Below are 17614 nucleotides of genomic sequence, written 5' to 3' on the forward strand. Positions count from 1 at the left end.
CGCAGTGCTGGAAGGAGCTTGTTCTTCAAAACATCTTGGTAGGATGCACCTGTCACCGTAGTGCCTTTTGGAACGCAATGAGTAAGGATTATGCCATCGCTGCCCCAAAACATGACCACCATAATTTTTTCAGCACTGGCGCTTACCCGAAATTTTTTTGGTGGTGGTGAGTCTATGTGCTTCCATTGAGCTGGCTGGCGCTTCGTTTCAGGATTGAAAAACGGCATCCATGTCTCAACCATTGTCACAGTTGATGAAAAGAAAGTCCCATTCTTGCCTTCATCACGTGTCAACATCGCCTGGCAAATTGGCATGTGCGCAGCCTTGTTGTCGTCCGCCAGCATTCGTGGCGCCCACCTGGAGGATACTTTTCGCATTCACAATTCTTCATGCAGGATTGTCTGCACAGATCCCACGGATGTGCCAACTTTGGAGGCGATGTTTTCCACACTCAATCGGCGATCCTCCAAAACAACTTTCTCAACTTGCTCGACCATGTTGTCAGACCGGCTGATGCGAGACCGAGATTGTTTTGGTTTGTTGTGACACGACGTTTGGCCTTCTTTGAACTGTCGCACCCACGAACGCACATTTTTCACATTCATGACACCATCACCACATGTCTCTCTCAACTGGCGGTGAATTTTAATGGGTGTTGCACCACGCAAGTGGAGAAAACGAGTGATTACTCGCTGTTCTTATAACGAAAACGTCGCCATTTTAGGTATCAGAAACACTCCTCACACTCGCCGCCACCACTAGAGTTCTGTGTGCCGTACAGTGCTGCCATCTCTGTCACGCATTCACAAGGAGTGAACACGTATTTTAAACTAAACTGCATGTGTGTATCTGCTCCCAGGCCTGAGAAAAAAAAAATCGGAGACCTTAGAACTTGAACACCCCTCATATAATTGCATGTGCTAGCGTATGCCAAGAATAATTGACAGGACATTTTAGAGAAGCATACAAACTCTTACGAAAATATCAGGAATCGACTGAACATGTGTCTTTTGACTTATGCCTGCTGATTAAAAACATTGGAGACAGATTCTGTTTTGAACCTATATCCTTTGCCAACTCAGTAGAAATCTTGCCAAGTAGGTTGGTATAGCTGTAATGTCCTCGGCTTATGTTCAAGAGATATTTGGCTCAAATCTGAACTTCAACACAGCAATTATGACCAAGGCTTTCCATGATTTTATCCAATCCCTCGAAGCTGGTACCAGGATAGTAACCTTGATTGGGCCATGACTGCTTCCTTGACAGATCCTTTCCATTTCACCATTCATATATGCTGTTTTTGTTAAGGCAGTTTCTCTTTAAAATGAACAACTTTGTGGCCATCCCCGTATTGATAGCACCCGTTCTTCATTTTGCCCAATCACAGCTCCACACACTCTGAGACCTATATAAGGGCTTGTGAAGCCCTGCAGAGATGTTAACCCTGAAGATGGTAGCTGCAGTGTTTGCTGGAAGGTTGGAAAACCTTCAAGATCCTCTGTGCCACGTTCTCAAAGTCTGAAGTAATACATTAGCCATGAAAACCTTATAGGACATTAATCACATTAATTCACTGTTTTCTCATGTGGAAGTGAACTTGATAGTCCTGAATATGAAACGTATTTAGTTACCGCATGAAACACCAAATCTTTTATACTTTTCTTAACAGATGCTTGCAGCAGATGAACGTTAAGATAGATCGCTGTAGATTTTTATTTTGTGAGATGTTGGTAGTAGCTGCATGCTGAATGTTTGCGCGTACTGAATGGATGTGGTTCTGTTGTTTATGTTGCATGTTCAGGCCAGGCGCAGGCGCCAGGAGGAACTGGAGAAACAGCGACAGGAGGAGCATTTGCGAAAACAGCAGGTAACATTACATTTCATATGTCAGACACTCTTAGTGGCGCTCAGCTCAGTGGCGAAGCATGCTTACTAAGGCAGGGAACATAAAAGAGATGAAGGAATTTAAAGAAGTACCATATTCCAGTGGAGAGCACAGATTTTCCAAATGATTTCAGTGTAATTGACATGTTGGCCTTGGTGCCCAGTTCTATTAAAGCTAATTACACTGCGTGGAATCTGAGATTATTTTCTGTAGTATTCTAGGTAAACATTTAGAAAATCAGTGTTCATGTAAATAAGGCATTTTATTTAACTGATATGAGCTGAAATGGAATTTTTCCTGACATTTTCTAATATGGGCACTCACCACCATTTACAGTGGAACTCCCATTTAATGTTACTGAACTTAACTTTTTTTCCCCCCTCATTTAACAATCTGTTCTGATGATCAGAAGTTGTTAATCTTGCTGTTACATTTCCTTCATTTAAGATTTTACTCAGTTCAGTTGCCGTATTCACTGCTCCCCAAAGAAAACTTTAAATTGGGTTTCACGGTGCTTTCAAAATCCATTTTGGAGGTGAAACCTCCAAAAAATCAGTGAGGCACACATTTTTCAGGCATGAATTTATTTTATGCACCAACGTGAGTTGGTTTTCTTTCCTCAGCTGTATCATTTTCTGAGAACCATGACCTAAATCAGCTACACATAAAACACGGGTAGAAATTGGAGCACACAGTAGCATAGTTGGTTGAGAGTCCTGATGAGGTCATTGGAATTTTTAAATTTACCTAATCCTTCCAGCCGCATTATGGCCCTGGGGTCACCTCAGCCTCTAACAGAAATGAGTACCAGGAATCTTCCTGGGGGCATAAAGGGTGGCTGGCGCATAAGGCTGACAAACTTACTGCCATCTGTGAGCTGATTGTCTAGAAAATGTGGGAGCCTCGACGCCTCACAACCCTATGGGCTTTCACGGCCTGTTACAGGGATAGCTTTACCTTTTACCTTAGAAATGGGATTATCAGAAAAGTGACGAAATCCATATCTTTAGTTGTTGCTTCATGTATGGGTGTGAAACTTGGCATCTGCCCGTAAGGTGATAACATGAACATGTCAGAAGGTCAAAGGCTCTTCTCAAGGAGACTTAGGGCTTGGTTGGGCACTTAGTTGTGGTCAGATCTGGGACCAATGGTTGGCACACTGCTGTCTGTAGTCCAAGAGGAATGGACAGTTTGTCAATGCTCAGCTTTCTTCTCAAGAAAATGCTCCATGGAGTTCCACAAAAAGCAAAGAATTTTGTGACCAACCAGGAGCCAAGAAATCTCAGGAAGAGCTCTGCTCCATGGTGTTACAGTGAACCTCCACCCCAAATTTAATGTTTCTCAGTTTAAGTTTTTCTCTTATTTAAAGTTCCACTTCAGTGTTTCCAAGTCAGGAATCATAGTACTAAATTTCCTCAATTTAAAATTTTCTGCAGTCTAGTGTTCAAAATCGCTGACCCTCAAAGAAACCTTAAATGTAGGTTTAACTGTAATTTAATATGTTTAACTTTTAAATTTTGTAATATTTCAGGAACGAGAATTGAAACGCCAACAAGCTGTACTTATCAAGGAACAAGTAAGTACTTTATTCTTTTTATGTGTGTGTGTGTGTGTGTGTATATATATATATATGTAGGGTTCATGCAGGTCCATACAAGATTATTTACTCTTGTAATTTGTTCTATGGGTCTTTCCTAAAAATTGAACAAAAATTTATAAAGTTCTAAGAGATAGAAACCAGATCAGTAATATATGAGATCAGAAATCCACACAGCAGTGGGTACAGAGATTGCTATATTCTGGGTTGTGGTGCCGTGTAGTCTGGTGAATGCTTACGATGATTTGGACCAACCTGTTGCCTCCATTTTAAGTGCTGAAGAGTAAGGTTAACATAGTAATAGTGATGCACTCGGTATGGAGATTGAACACCAGACCATTCTATATTTACTGCCTTCTGGTATGTTATCCTGTGTACCCTAGTAGAGGAAACTGCTGCCATCTTCAGGGTGAAGCTCTCTGAAGCACTGTTAACTTTGTAGCAGATTACATGGTGCCACCTCCTACGAAACAACAATCTTAATATTCACTGCATTGAGACCCTTAAATCTCACATTACTGGGTTAGTAGAGAAGGCTGGGATAGTGCAGTATTGTGTGCTGCAGTTATAGAAATTGAAAAAGTTATTTCCACGTGGATTTGTGTGGGCCAGATGGGAAGATAAAAAGACATGAATGTAGGTTGGAAAGAATTTGCCAGATTGACCATCAACATGATACATTCAAGGAAACTTTTCCTAATGCAACAGAGAATGTTAGTGATTCTTACCGATAAATATTAGATCAAGAAGACGATGGATAAAGTGTATAAAAATAATTTGAATAGCATATCATAGAGATGCCTTGTATAAATTATAATTTCTTTTTTCACTGGACTTAATTCAGAATTATAACTTGTACACACATGTGCCTACATTGAGATATGTCTGAAAGATACAGGTGTAAATTTGTTTAAATTGTTATGTGAGAAATGTAAATTATTCGGTTGGGATTAGGTACCGAGAAACATGCATGAAAAGGATGAAATCTAGAAATTTTTATTCACACTGTTATCCTGAAAAGTTAACCGTTTAGATCACAGTGTGTCACATACTTTAAAATTTAAAAATTCTCAATTTTTCTCAGAAGTTGTATTTACATCTTTGTGATGTGAAAATAAAGAGGGATTGTTTCTCTAAATAACATTAAAGGATTGGTCATTGTAATGAAAATACTGGGTGTTTTGTCTGGGGTAAGAACTAAACTTTCAAGTGTAATTATTTAAAGGGTTAACAGAATCACAGTCTGCCCTTTGGAATTGGGTATCCTATAATATAAACATTTCTATCACAGGATGTAGTCTTATACTAGGGACAATGAAATTCATTGACATTTTTAGGGAAATTAATTTTTATTTGATAGGCATGAATTTTAGTGGTAGATTTTAAGTGATAATTTGTACAAAAATGAATTGTGTTTTTTCCTTAATGAGGCTGGTCATACATTTCCAGTGTTCTCTTGTAGTCTGCTGTCATTTTTAATTGTGTGCTTTTCAGTCTTACATTATTAGTTTAGTTGCAGTTTTGTGTATAATTTTGGGCACTGCTTGTATACCTCTTTGTATATTGTTTTTTGTTTAGTGTATAGAGCTTGGAAACAGAGTGAAAAACATTCTTATAGCACTTTTACACAGTCACATGAGGAAAGAACATTTTAACTTTTGTGCTCAGGTGGTTACTGTTTCCTGCGCAGATTTTAAAGGTTTGAGGTTAGGAATTCAAGTTATGTTTATATTTTCGTTGCAGTGACATACAACAATTTTAAGGTGGACAGAACTGTTTTCCTTTGGAATAAAAATGAAATAAAAAAATGTTTTATTGTGATAAAGTTTATTTTTACTCTGTTTTATAAATTACTATGACAGGAAAGGAAATTTATAGTTATATGTTCAAAATAATGTTGTTAAATGTCCATATGATGAAATTTGACCTCTACATTGGAAGGGAAGGTGAACAGGAGCTGGATAATCCATGGCAACATATAGCAGTTCTGTGACTTGATTTAGTTAATTACTTCTACATTCTTTTAATTTAAATAAATGTGTAAAACATGCAAGAAATGAGGGTATCAGGGTTTATAGGAGGAGGATTTTCTTTCATTTTTCACAGTGACTTGTTGTATCAACTCCATCTGTGTTATAGATGGATCTGTTTCACCATAATATCATTATTTCGTTTCAAGAAATTAGGCAGAAATGAAAAATTAAAGTAATATATTTATTTGTGAAGTTTATATTGCAGTGCTAGACAGATTGTGACATTTCGGTGAATAATACATGATGCATAGCCAGCTGACAAATTTTCCTTCATGAATGTTGAAGTGTTAGGGATGTGATATCACACTGCTACTAGTATTTGTGGCTCTTCACCCCAGTCAGTGACCTTTCATTTCTCCCCTCTCTTATGTGGATATTACATTAAAAGGCATGTTGTAATTTATATATCATATCAAAATGGACAAGTAGCAGAATTGTGATTTGTTTTATGAAGTTTATTCCCATGCAAGGTTAACCAGATATGTCCAGAATTTTATAAACATTACTTTTGTTTAAAGTAATTAATGAGTTCAGGCTATTATAGTGGTTCAGTGTTGATTGTACTCTTGGTCCTTTGCACTGCGTAACTGTGGTCAATGTTGCCAATGTTTCATGTGCTGCTTCCATCTTCAGGGTTGGAGTGAATAAGATGAGCAAGTGTCCATGTGTATTCTGCTTTTGGTCCAACAGATATGGGGGCACAGGCATGAGGGCTGGTGCATGGTGTGAGGCAAAAGGACAGTTGGCAGGAAAACATTATAAAATGGCCCTTGTAAGGGCCATCGCTTACATTCAACCCATAGTCATTTCTGAATTGCGAATTTATGTCCCTTTATCTTGGACTGGAAACCAGCCTCCAACCTCACTCCCATTGGTCTCTTGGATCAAAATCTATATATAAATTAACATTTGGCTCACTCTGCTTGTTTGAACCCTGAAGATGGAGGCAACGTGTTGCTGAAAGTACTTTTATAAACATGTTTTAGTTATTACAGCAGAAAGAAAAACAAAAGTATATGGTACGTGATTTTGCTTATTAGAATTAGTTGAAAGGCTTTTAGAAGGGGGCTTCCTGAATTAATTGTTTATGCACTTAGAAATCCATTCCACATATGTTTCTGCCATACAGAAGAGGGAGTTCTCATGGCTCTATCATAAAATAATGATTTAGGCAAGGAACATTTTAGTGTAAAGAAACTGAGAATTAATGTAAGGAGACAGAAATCGAATGTTGTTCATGATTAGACGTAAGTAAATGTTCATAGCGTTTGGGTACATAACGTCACAGTGATTATGAGGTCAATTTTCCATACAGTCTGTTTCCTCATATGTGTGTCCATGTGTGGGTGTGTGCAGGTGTGTAAGGGATGGATGGAAAATGTATTTATGACTGATAAATACATTTCATCATGACAGTCTATTTTACAACATATGATATACCAGTTTCTTTCTTTCCCCCCCATAAATATGTATTTTTTGTAATAGGGCTCAGAAATATGTTTAATGACATCCCATTGCGTATGCAGGTCACATTAATTCTGTTTGCTGCATACTTTATTCAAAAAAATATATTGGTGGTGGGATAAAATCTAAAATATAAGCATGATTGCTGCTTTTATTTATATACTTATGAAAAAATTGCCCACTGAAATTTGTGGGGATAATCTTTGCAGACCTATTCAGATTATTAATGAAAATTAATCATATAATTTTTTATTTCATCTTCAGTTTTTCTGCTAAGTTCAGAACAAGTAGTCAACATGTTATGTATTTTAGCATCCTTTTGCAGTTGGTTTTGGTTTTGTTTACTGTCCACCATGCAACAATGTAAGGATCGAAAATGAAATCCTTCTAAAATTCGTCGCTGCACTACATGTTTTGACTTACTCGGCGATCATCAGGTGCATCATAATTCGTGGGAACTGCCGTGCCTTCAGTGCATCTGTTTTCTTATGTATAATGTTTCTAAATTAAGTCAGTATAGTTCCTGCTATGCCACATGCCTCAGCTGTGTATTTCCATTTGCAAGAATAAAATCAAAGAATGTTGCAGTTGGAAATTGTAAATACGAGAACAGCAATTGCAGTAGCATGGAAGGCACAGCAGTTCCTCCAAATTTCAGTGCACCTGATGGTGGCCGAGTAGACCAAAACATGTAGGTCAGTGATGGATTTGAAAAGGATTTAATTTTAAATATTTACATTGTTGCATTGTGGACAGCAAACAAAACCAAAACTAAATTCCAATTAGTCAACAATATCTTCTCACCATTTGTCACTCTCACAACTGGATCCATAATCAAAATTATTGGATGACAAGATCAGTCATTCATCACATCATTGTCTTCCCCTCTCTTCAGATCTTTTAACTGACACAAAATTTGTTCTCTAGACATTAGTTTATCTTCAGAATAAACTTGTAGACTTTTTTAAATTTCCTTGCAGTTTATCACCAAATGTATTAAATAATGTAATATTGGTTTTATCTCCTGAATGTTTGTCACTCATTTCATTGACACATGAGCAAATGTCAAATAACATTACAGATTCCTGTTGCTCATGTACACTTGGTTGTCGACTTATGCCCGGCCGCACTTACGACCACAAAAAAATGAAAAATAAAAGATGATTAAAATGTAGAAGTTTTTAAAAATAAATTATAAAGATGATAAAGAGATTAGAAAGGTTAAAAAATACTGTTAATAAATATATGGCCGACATAGACCAGATCGACTTACGACCTGTCACTCAGAACAGAAGTCGGTCGTAAGTAGACCACCAAGTGCAATGAGATGTTCATTGTTTGCACCTTAACAGTGTTGTCACTTCTCAGACAGAGTAATGATTGTTTGCTTCAGTAGTATACATGTAAAAGAAACTTACCACGTTAGAGAAATACACATTTATCTTGTAAAATAAACTGAACACATTATGTGGTATCATTAGAGGGGTCCAGAAGGCCCGTCAGTCAGTTGTAAAGTTTGATAGCCACTGACCCAGAAGCGGCTCACTGTATGGAGTAAATGTGTACAGTATGAAATCTCGGCCTCCGTGACATCTATACAAAGTGCAGAAACCCAGGAACCATAGATCTACAGGTCTTGAAAATTACTCTCTTTCTGCATATACTGTTGTGTATTCAGAAAAGTATTTGCCAATGTTTCAAGGAGCTATCTGCCTCTCTCTTCAGGGTAGAAGAGTAAGAATAATTCATAGAGGAATTCTCAATGAGATATTATTGAATAATAATCTTGTTCACGCAAAATGACTACCTATTTAGGCTAGACAGTACTGGTTAGAAATAATAGTTTTTGATATGAAGTTCAGTATGAAAACTATTTAAAATCTGTTCAAATAGTTGATACAGGTGGACAGATAAACGTTAAAAAAATATCATCATCTATTCATTGATGTTTTTATCAAAATGGGTCCTCTTGTGATAAAGCCTTCTCCATTCTTGTCTGTGCTATATTTATTTCTTTTGTATCTATGTGTACATTTTTCTGCTCTGTTTTGCAAATTTGCTATCATTTGGGTGTCTCCACATAGTCATTTGAGTCCCTAAAGGTTGTTTATTCAGAATGCTTATGTCATAAAGATGTCACAAAAGCACATGTTAGAATTTTTAATCTTTTAACTGCTATGTTAGGAATTAATGGCAGTTTAGAAAATGGGCCATGAGAGTTTTTTCTTGGATTAAAGTGTTGTATGACAGAAACATATTTGGGAATGCCAGCTAAGTTGTTGACTGAATGTTATTAAACAGAAACAGGACAGTCTCAGTTGCCTTGCTAGCGATATCCCATATGTGTTGTGGATGGGCTGCTGTGTGAACACTCTGTTTTCTGTTTTCTCCCCTCATGCGGTGCAGCTTTACATGCAAGAACTCAATAAGCAAAGGGAGATGCTCTACACTGTGGAACTGGTATGTCACGCTCTGTCGTTCGTTCACTCTTCACTTCACTCTTTGTGCGCTGATGTTGACTGCAATGTGACACTGATTTTTTTTTTGTGCTTATTGTGATGTCAGTTTAATGATGTGAACATTCCTTGGAGTGCAGCATTGCAGTGTTTAATGTACCTGTCTCTGATTTAAGATGACTAGATTTGATTCTCATACTTAAGTCACTATTCTGACTTCAGATGCCTAAAAATGCTGCTCAGTTCATTGCAGTAGTGACAGTAAAGTTACAAATATTTTATTAGGCATTGTCCATTGTGTGGAGTATATTTGACATACATAACATGACAAGAAATGGATTCATTTCTGTTGTCAGATATGAGAAAGGAAAGCATCTTGCTCTGTTGGACTTGCTAGAAATAATTTAGAACAGTTTCAGTTGCAAACAGATCCAATTTCTCAAACACTGTGTCATTGCCACAAATGTTTAAAGACTCAGAAGTTCTTCACATGTGTGAACTCCACTCCATCATGACATGTAGTAGAGTAGGATTCAGTTGAGTGGGTAGATTCACTGTCTGGCCATCTTTACCGTGAGGGAAGACATCTGGTATGCCCTGGATAGGTACATGAGTAGGCTCCAGTTGATCTGGCTGCCATAGCTGGATGTCCTCCATTTGTATCTCAGCTGGAACATTGTCCTGATTGAAGTTTTTCTTGGTTCTCCAAAGTCCCTCCAGACAAATCCCAGGGTAGTACCTTGATTAGATCAGGGCTGCTACTTCCAGATCCTTTCCTGTTCACCATTCATTAAGCCTGTCATTCAATAATGTATAGTCTAGATACTGACTGTTATTAAATATCTTACCACTCATCATAATAGATCCCACAGTCAGGATAGACTGATCACAATGTCAACACTGCTTAATCATAGTCAACAATTTCCACTATTTTTATTCTAGTAAACTTATTATTTTCCCCCCTAGTTTTCATAATAAATTATCAGTATTTTCAAATTGTGTTCATTCTCATTACTGTGACATCAGATAAATAAAAAAATAAAGAAGTATTATTGATGTCGTAATTTTGTTTGTCAGTGAAGAAGAAAAGATTAAAGAATTTAATGCAGTCAGAGTCACCAGTTTTGTTAATTGCATTAAACTGGTATTGTGTCTCATTCTATCTGCGATGTGTTCAGAATCTTAGTTATCACTGCAATCATGGAAGTTAATTTTTCTATGCAGTAACATTTAAAATTAATTTGTTTTTGCTGTTGATATTTAAGGTGACTTTTTTTTTAGAATCTGTGTCCTGAACACAAATGAATATGGGGTGTTGTCTGTTCATATATCTTCCTATAATCTGTTATTAAATTTGGAAAAAAAAAAATATCCTTCATCTTATTCAGTATGAAAAAAATAGCTCTGACATTCTGATAAAATAGTTTTACTCGTATGCATCATGGGGGTGGGGGAGCTTTCAATATGCTGGAAAGGAGAAACTCCTGTGATGTTCAGACATCACTTAAAGACTGGGTAGATTTATGCCAGTTGTATTATGCCCATGTAGAATTTCATCAGATTTTCCAAGTATGATTTCAGAAGGATTAAAGGCAGCCATTTTCCTTTAGATGTTAATTTCATGAGAATAAATTCTGGACTATTGCAGACAGACATAGGACAGATGAAGAGATGCCTGAAGAGGTTATATAATACAGGTCCTTACCAAAGAAATTTGAACAAACCACAGCATACAGTATAAAGTCTTCATACATTATCCATTTGAATTTAACTATCCTAACTAATGCACTGAGTCCATGTTTAGAAGCCACCAGTCAATCAGCTGCTCATGGAACCTGAAAGTTTATTACCACGATCACAGAAGCCCTCCACTGGGCCAGATGAGTGCAGTCTATACTAACCCATCCTGTATCCCCAAGATTAAGCTGACCTTATTGTATAATTTATACTGCTGAAATTTTTATTGGTATGTGAAGACATTTGTCTTGTTGCTTGCATAAGAATACCAAATACAGTCACAAATTATCTGGAACATGATGAAACAGTTACAGAAAATTTTAATTCTGAAGTATCATCTTTATGTGCATCCATTTATTCATTTGTAACTTATTTAAAGATGCTGCCAGCAACTCAGGCTATAATGTTAGGTGATAGAATTAGGGTGAATAATGAATTAGGAAGTATATGAAAAGAATCAATGATGGCCTAATTTGAGACAGTCCTAGAATTTTCTTGGAGGTAAAAAAAAGGTAAAGTTGTCCCTGTGCTTAACTAATTAAGCACTACACCAAGAAGGCATAAGGGGGAGTGGATGTATAGATCCACATTTTCTTGACTTCAGCAGAAGTTGGAAGTGAGTGATCAGCTTCACGCCCTGGCCGCTTTACCCCCAAGGAAAGAGTCCCTGGTACCCATTGGAGAGGAGATTGAGTGAACCCCAGAGCCAGTCTGAATGACTAGGAAAAGAGAAAATTCTTGGCTTTACCGGGACTCGAACTTCAACCCGTCAGTCTTCCAGTCCATAGCCAGTCTCTATACTCACTATACTATGCCAGCTCCCCCTGAGGAAAACCAGGGAACACCTTAATCAGACAGTCAGTGTGCCAGTTGAACTTTGAATCAAGTACATCCCAAATACAAGTCAGAAGAATTGGGAGGGTTGGAGGATACAGCAACACCTACACAAAACATCGAGACATGGCTCTGAACCGGTTCCATCCATCTTTCTTGCCTCTCTTCTGTGGCCACAATTTCCAATTTAGTGGTTTTCTCTGATCTCCTCCTCAGTATCTAGGTGGATACTTTCCCAACAAATTTTCCACCAAAATTGAAATGCTCAGGCATCTCAAAATTTGAAATCACAGCTATCAGTTGTGCCAACTTGTTCATCCCTGTTTAATATGATCTTGATGCCAATCTTCACCTTTTCTGTAGTGGTCTTTTGCTATGAGTACAGATTATTCAAACTTCTGTGAGGTACAAGCAGAAATGCATGTGCTTTGCTTTCAGTATCAGTATCATTGTACAATAGGTAAAGAGCAAACAGTATTCTACATCCATACTTGCATATTGCTTAATCAGCCATAGTTACCACGCTCTAATGGCTGTAGTTACTGTAATGTTGGCAAGAATACAGAGTGAATGTCAGTTATATCTTTGGGTCTCCTCTTTTCAGTCTGCAGTAGCAAACAGGAAATGGGCAGTAAAATTAAAATTAAATTTGCATAGTGGGGAGTGGAGTCCAACTGGGTCCACTCGGCACGGCGGCCACTGATTGACCTATTATAGCCTGACCCGGGTGATTATGATGATGGAGAATTTGGCGGAATGAACATTGGCAGGGGAAACCGAAGTATTCGGAGAAAACCTGCTCCAGTGCCACTCTGTCCACCACAAATCCCACTTGACCAGACCCGGGATCGAACCTGGGCCGCCGCGGTGGGAAGCCAGCGACTGACCGCTTCAGCTGTTGTGCGGCGAAATGGGCAGTAAGACAATGGGAAAGTTACACACACACACACACACACACACACACACACACATTAGATCAAAAAATAGATTGTCATGGTTTGAACACCATTTTGTTTTCTTTTAAGTAAGGCAGTAGTTAAGAATTAAAGCATATACGAGCAAGGTAATGTTAGTTGGATTAACTTCAGTTTCTGAATATAATGAACAAGCCATATGCATTTATAATAAGAGAAGATAAATTGTTTTATGTTCACATAAAATAATGTAATTTTGATTGTCTTGTTGTGGTCAGCATCATTGCACGTGTTCTGTTTTTCAAATAAAATTTGAAATGTTACAAAGGTCGCTCCAAATAACAAGGCTATAGCACCTAAGTAACTTGAAAGAAGCTCCACATGGACTCACCATTGTACAGTTCATATTCACAATCACATTTCTTCAGCATGCCCACAGTCAACCTCATGATACTTTAGATGTGTTCTTGGTTGTGACACCACGTAATCGTGTAGACAGGAATCTGCTGCCATCTTCAGAGTTCAAGTGTGCCATAATGTTGTGTCCCTGAAAAGGGCCATTTTCCTGTTTGCTGTTCCAATTGGCCCAGACTGAGCTCCATTCCCCCCCTCCCATTGGATATGTGTGTGGCTGTTTTCCATTCAGCTTGCCAGTTTCATCCAAACGGTTCCTCGCATTGAGCACTTTAATCCTGAAGACACGGACAGTATGTGCCTATGAAACCTTGGTAGCCATTAATAAGACTGCATGATGTCACAGCCTTGAAAGCATCAAATATCTTCATGTTGGAATTGAGGTTCTCACATTCATAATTATGAGAAATACAGTCATCTGGGCTTAATGCCTTGTAGTTCAAAGAGCGTCAAATTTTTCAGATGAACATATTGCCTTCAGCTTGAGAGTTGAAGAGTAAGCGAGCTCGGTTTGCTACCCATTTTGGCTATTTTCTTGCTTGGCTTACTCTTTGGCCCCGAAGATGGAGGCGACATGTTCCTCCAAAATATTGTGCTGTCTCTGAAATACATAGTGTTATAACCTAGCAGACAGTATTGTTCTTATATCTTCATGATGGTTAGTATAATTGCAGGTTTGTATATATACTGTAGATGTAGCTGGTGTAATTCATTCTGTCTTCACAGTATTTATGCTCTTGCTTCATATACTTATATTTGAATGTTTCAGCATCAGTAATGTAGATACTGTCACTGTAGATAGTCATGTAACAACATTCTGTAAAACGTTTTATTTATGCCATACGTGTGTACTAAAAATCATAGTCTAGGTCTTGTGTTGCTGAGTGCAGGCTCTAAAAAGGCAGTTGCGCAGTTTCCGTAGTAATTTTTTAATTTCAAACCCATAAATTCTCTGTTTATAGGCAGCAGTTAATGTTTATTAAGTCGGAACAATATTACCCGACTAGAATTTCCTAAGCTTGGATAAAATGTATACCCACATTGAAGATAATATTTAATTTAATGTAGAAAATGTTTGTAAGCGCATGTAAGAAGAGCAGATTATTATTATTATTATTATTATTATTATTATTATTATTATTATTGGAGGGGTGGGTTTCCCCATGCACAGCGACCAGTGGTCTATTGTACGTCCCTTCTGTGATATTCTACCAGTCTCTATACCCTACCGATACTGGTGCGTGCCATCAGTCCCGACTCAGCCAGCGAGTTCGGCCTCTACTGGCTCAGCGGTATCTCTCGATGCTCCCCCCATCTATCAGAGGTGTTAGAGACTACTGTTGGGTGGGAAATGTCCTATCAATTTGGCTCAGTGGTCCCTTTGGGACATGAGGTTCTTTTACATGCCGTAAAGCTACGACATGGGACCCATGGCTTAAAGTCCCTCCTGGAGGACTTGTTCCCTGAATTTTTCCGCCCTTAAAAATTTCACGACCTCCGCTGGGTTTGAACCTGCGTACCTTGAGATGGGAACGTTACCCCTAGACTACGGAGGCCGCTCAAGAAGAGCAGATGGTTTTTGGATGTGTAAATTATAGAGCTTGCTTCATTAGACTGTTGAGTACACAAGAAGGCTGTGAGAAAATTTGGTGCTTACATGTTCACTCTGATGTCTGCCATAAATAGTGACATGACAGGTGTAAGAGTATTTCTTAAAACATTACATACGTTAGTTCTTTGATGTGTGCTTTCATTACAATAATGAAAATAATGTAGAATGTGTGTAGATCATGTGTTGATGTGCTACATCCTTTCTCTGTCATATGGTGGAAGCAGAATCTTTGGAGTGATCTAACATTCTGTTTATATGGTACATGAAGCTTTCTGTGTTGTTAGCTGCTAGGTAGTAGATACACAGATTCTGGGTGTTTTGTAAATATTATTGTTGGTGTCTTTCTATCAGTTTATGATATACATCTTGTGTATTTATCTATTTATATTTCCATTTATTGATTTGCTTAATAAATTAATACAACATTTAAGAGACAGAACTTTACAGGCACTGTTAAATAATTTATTTTGTCTTTTGCACAGAGGTAAAAAACTGGAAAATTTTGGGAGATGGTATGTTACATCTTGATTAGAGCATCTTGTTACCCCTGTAACTTATATTTATGTTATATTATGCTTGAGGTTTATGCTGTGATCCTTATTCATTGTAGAGTCACCTGGAAATGGCACAGTGTTGAAGTGGTAACCATTACTGTGATTTTTTAAAGAACTGTGCAGTGCTACAAGATCTTCTAATGATATTCATGATCATTGCTTTAATTTTATGTTAATAGTAGAGGAAATTCAGTAACTAGGGCAGTAAGAATGGATTACAGAGTCACATTTCCATTTCTGTATATTAAAACCATCATGCATGTGCATTATGTATTAGTTTTTATGAATTATTTTTTGCTGTAGAAATAATATTTGTTGAAAACAGGAAAATGAAAATTGATAGATAGATGGTGGTTTTTTAGATGAAAGAAATGTTTTAAAAGAAAAAGGAAAATGTTAAATTGTGGTTGTTGACTAACAGAAGTACACTTAATCACAGCAGGAACCCACAGAAACACTGATACAAAGGACATCAATACTTTGTATACATTTTGAACTTGCTTAAGTACAAGTATTGACAGTATGTTGAGAGAAAATATAAGGAACCTTTTCTGTTTTATTGTAAAAAGCAGACCTGATCTCATCAGAGAGAATGATATGTTAGCTTTCAGTGATTATAAGTGGCTGTTAATGAAAACAAATAATAGTTGATACTGTTTAAATACAAAGAACAAGAAAGGTACTGTGATGATTTGGTACAGTCCTAGGCTCCATTAGAAAATAAATAGCATTTTGAATGTTACAGTCTTCTAGGATGTGACACCATGTATTTCAGTAGACAGATGCCTCCATCTTGAGAGTTGGAGAAAAAGCCACACATAGAAACTATGGTTTCCCTCTTAACCCCAGCCTTTGTCCTTTATTCCTCGTGTCATTGACCATTTTCCCCCACTTTTTTACTCTTGTACCTTGAAATAGGCACAGGTCATCTGGAATGTTGGTACTTGTCTACCAAACTACATGGAATCAACATCCCAGATGCCTGTAATCTTCAAAGTAAGAAGTAAGGTGACGTGTTATCTCTGTACGTATACAAATGAGATTTGAGGTTCTTGGCAGTGGGTGTGAAAAGTACTGTGTTCTGCGATGTGATGCCATGTAGTCTGGTAAAAGTATACCCAGATTCCTCCAGAGCATCGATAAATTTCTACGAGACTACACAGCATCAAACCCCAGAAGATGGTACTCTTGAGAGCCTCAAACCTCATTTACACAGGTACACAGTTCATTTCTGTGTAGGGGCATGCGATAGCGTCGTTGGTTGAGTCACTATGCTAAAGCTGGAAGGTCACAGGTTCAAGTCCTGATGAGGTCATTGGATTTTTTTTCAATTGACCTAATCCTTCCAGCCACACTATGGCCCTGGGGTTGACTCAGCCTCTAACAAGTACCAGGAATATTCTTGGGGGTAAAGGGAAATCGGTGCATAGGGCTGACAACCTTGCCGCCATCTATGAACCAATTGTCTAGAAAATGTGGGAGCCTCAACGTCTCACAATCCTATGGGCCTCGATGGCCTGTTACGGGGATAGCTTTACTTACTTTACTTTTTCTACAGAGATGCAGATTGGAAAGTTCATTTCTGTGTGATGACTGTATAGGACTGGCAATGGAAAGTACATTGGGACCTTGCTTGCTAGGAATTTGATTCCTTTTGTTAGTAAAATTATTTCTTTTAATGTAGATTTGGTCATAGTTTCAAGGTGGGATGTTTGCTTCCCTACACAAATTGTTTGATGGTTAAATTGAGAAATATAAATATATGTCAGACTGACTGTTACTGGTTAATGTAGTCATATGGAGGATACAGTCTTCAGGACTGTAACGCTATGCAGTTCAGAGAGGGTCTGATGTTTTAGAGGATCTTATCATCTCCATCTTCAGTGTTGTAGCTCAAACCAAGCAAGAAACCAGCTGGAGAAGGCTTACTCTTTTACCCCGCAGATGAAGATGATACAAGTATGTTCCTTTGAAACACTGAGCTCTATCCAAACTGCATGATTTTAACAGCCCAGAAGACTCAGTTCTTCATAGTTACAATTGTGAGAACCTTGCATCCAGCAGAAGAAGGTTATGTGTCTGGACAGCTCTAACAGATTGCATATAAGGAAGTG

General features: G+C 37.8%; 1 protein-coding gene across 1 annotated transcript in view; it reads left to right on the forward strand.

Annotated features, from left to right (window-relative positions):
• Positions 1-17614, forward strand: part of LOC111869569 (bromodomain adjacent to zinc finger domain protein 2B) — a gene marked incomplete in the record, with an annotated part of 241275 nt that overhangs the window by 188048 nt on the left and 35613 nt on the right. Inside the window, 3 exon segments of the mRNA XM_023861196.2 lie at positions 1802-1867; positions 3417-3461; positions 9386-9439. Coding sequence (XP_023716964.2) covers positions 1802-1867; positions 3417-3461; positions 9386-9439 — 165 coding nt within the window.

Source organism: Cryptotermes secundus, unplaced genomic scaffold (genome assembly GCF_002891405.2).
Source record: "Cryptotermes secundus unplaced genomic scaffold, Csec_1.0 scaffold512, whole genome shotgun sequence".
NCBI classification, from domain to species: Eukaryota; Metazoa; Arthropoda; class Insecta; order Blattodea; family Kalotermitidae; genus Cryptotermes; species Cryptotermes secundus.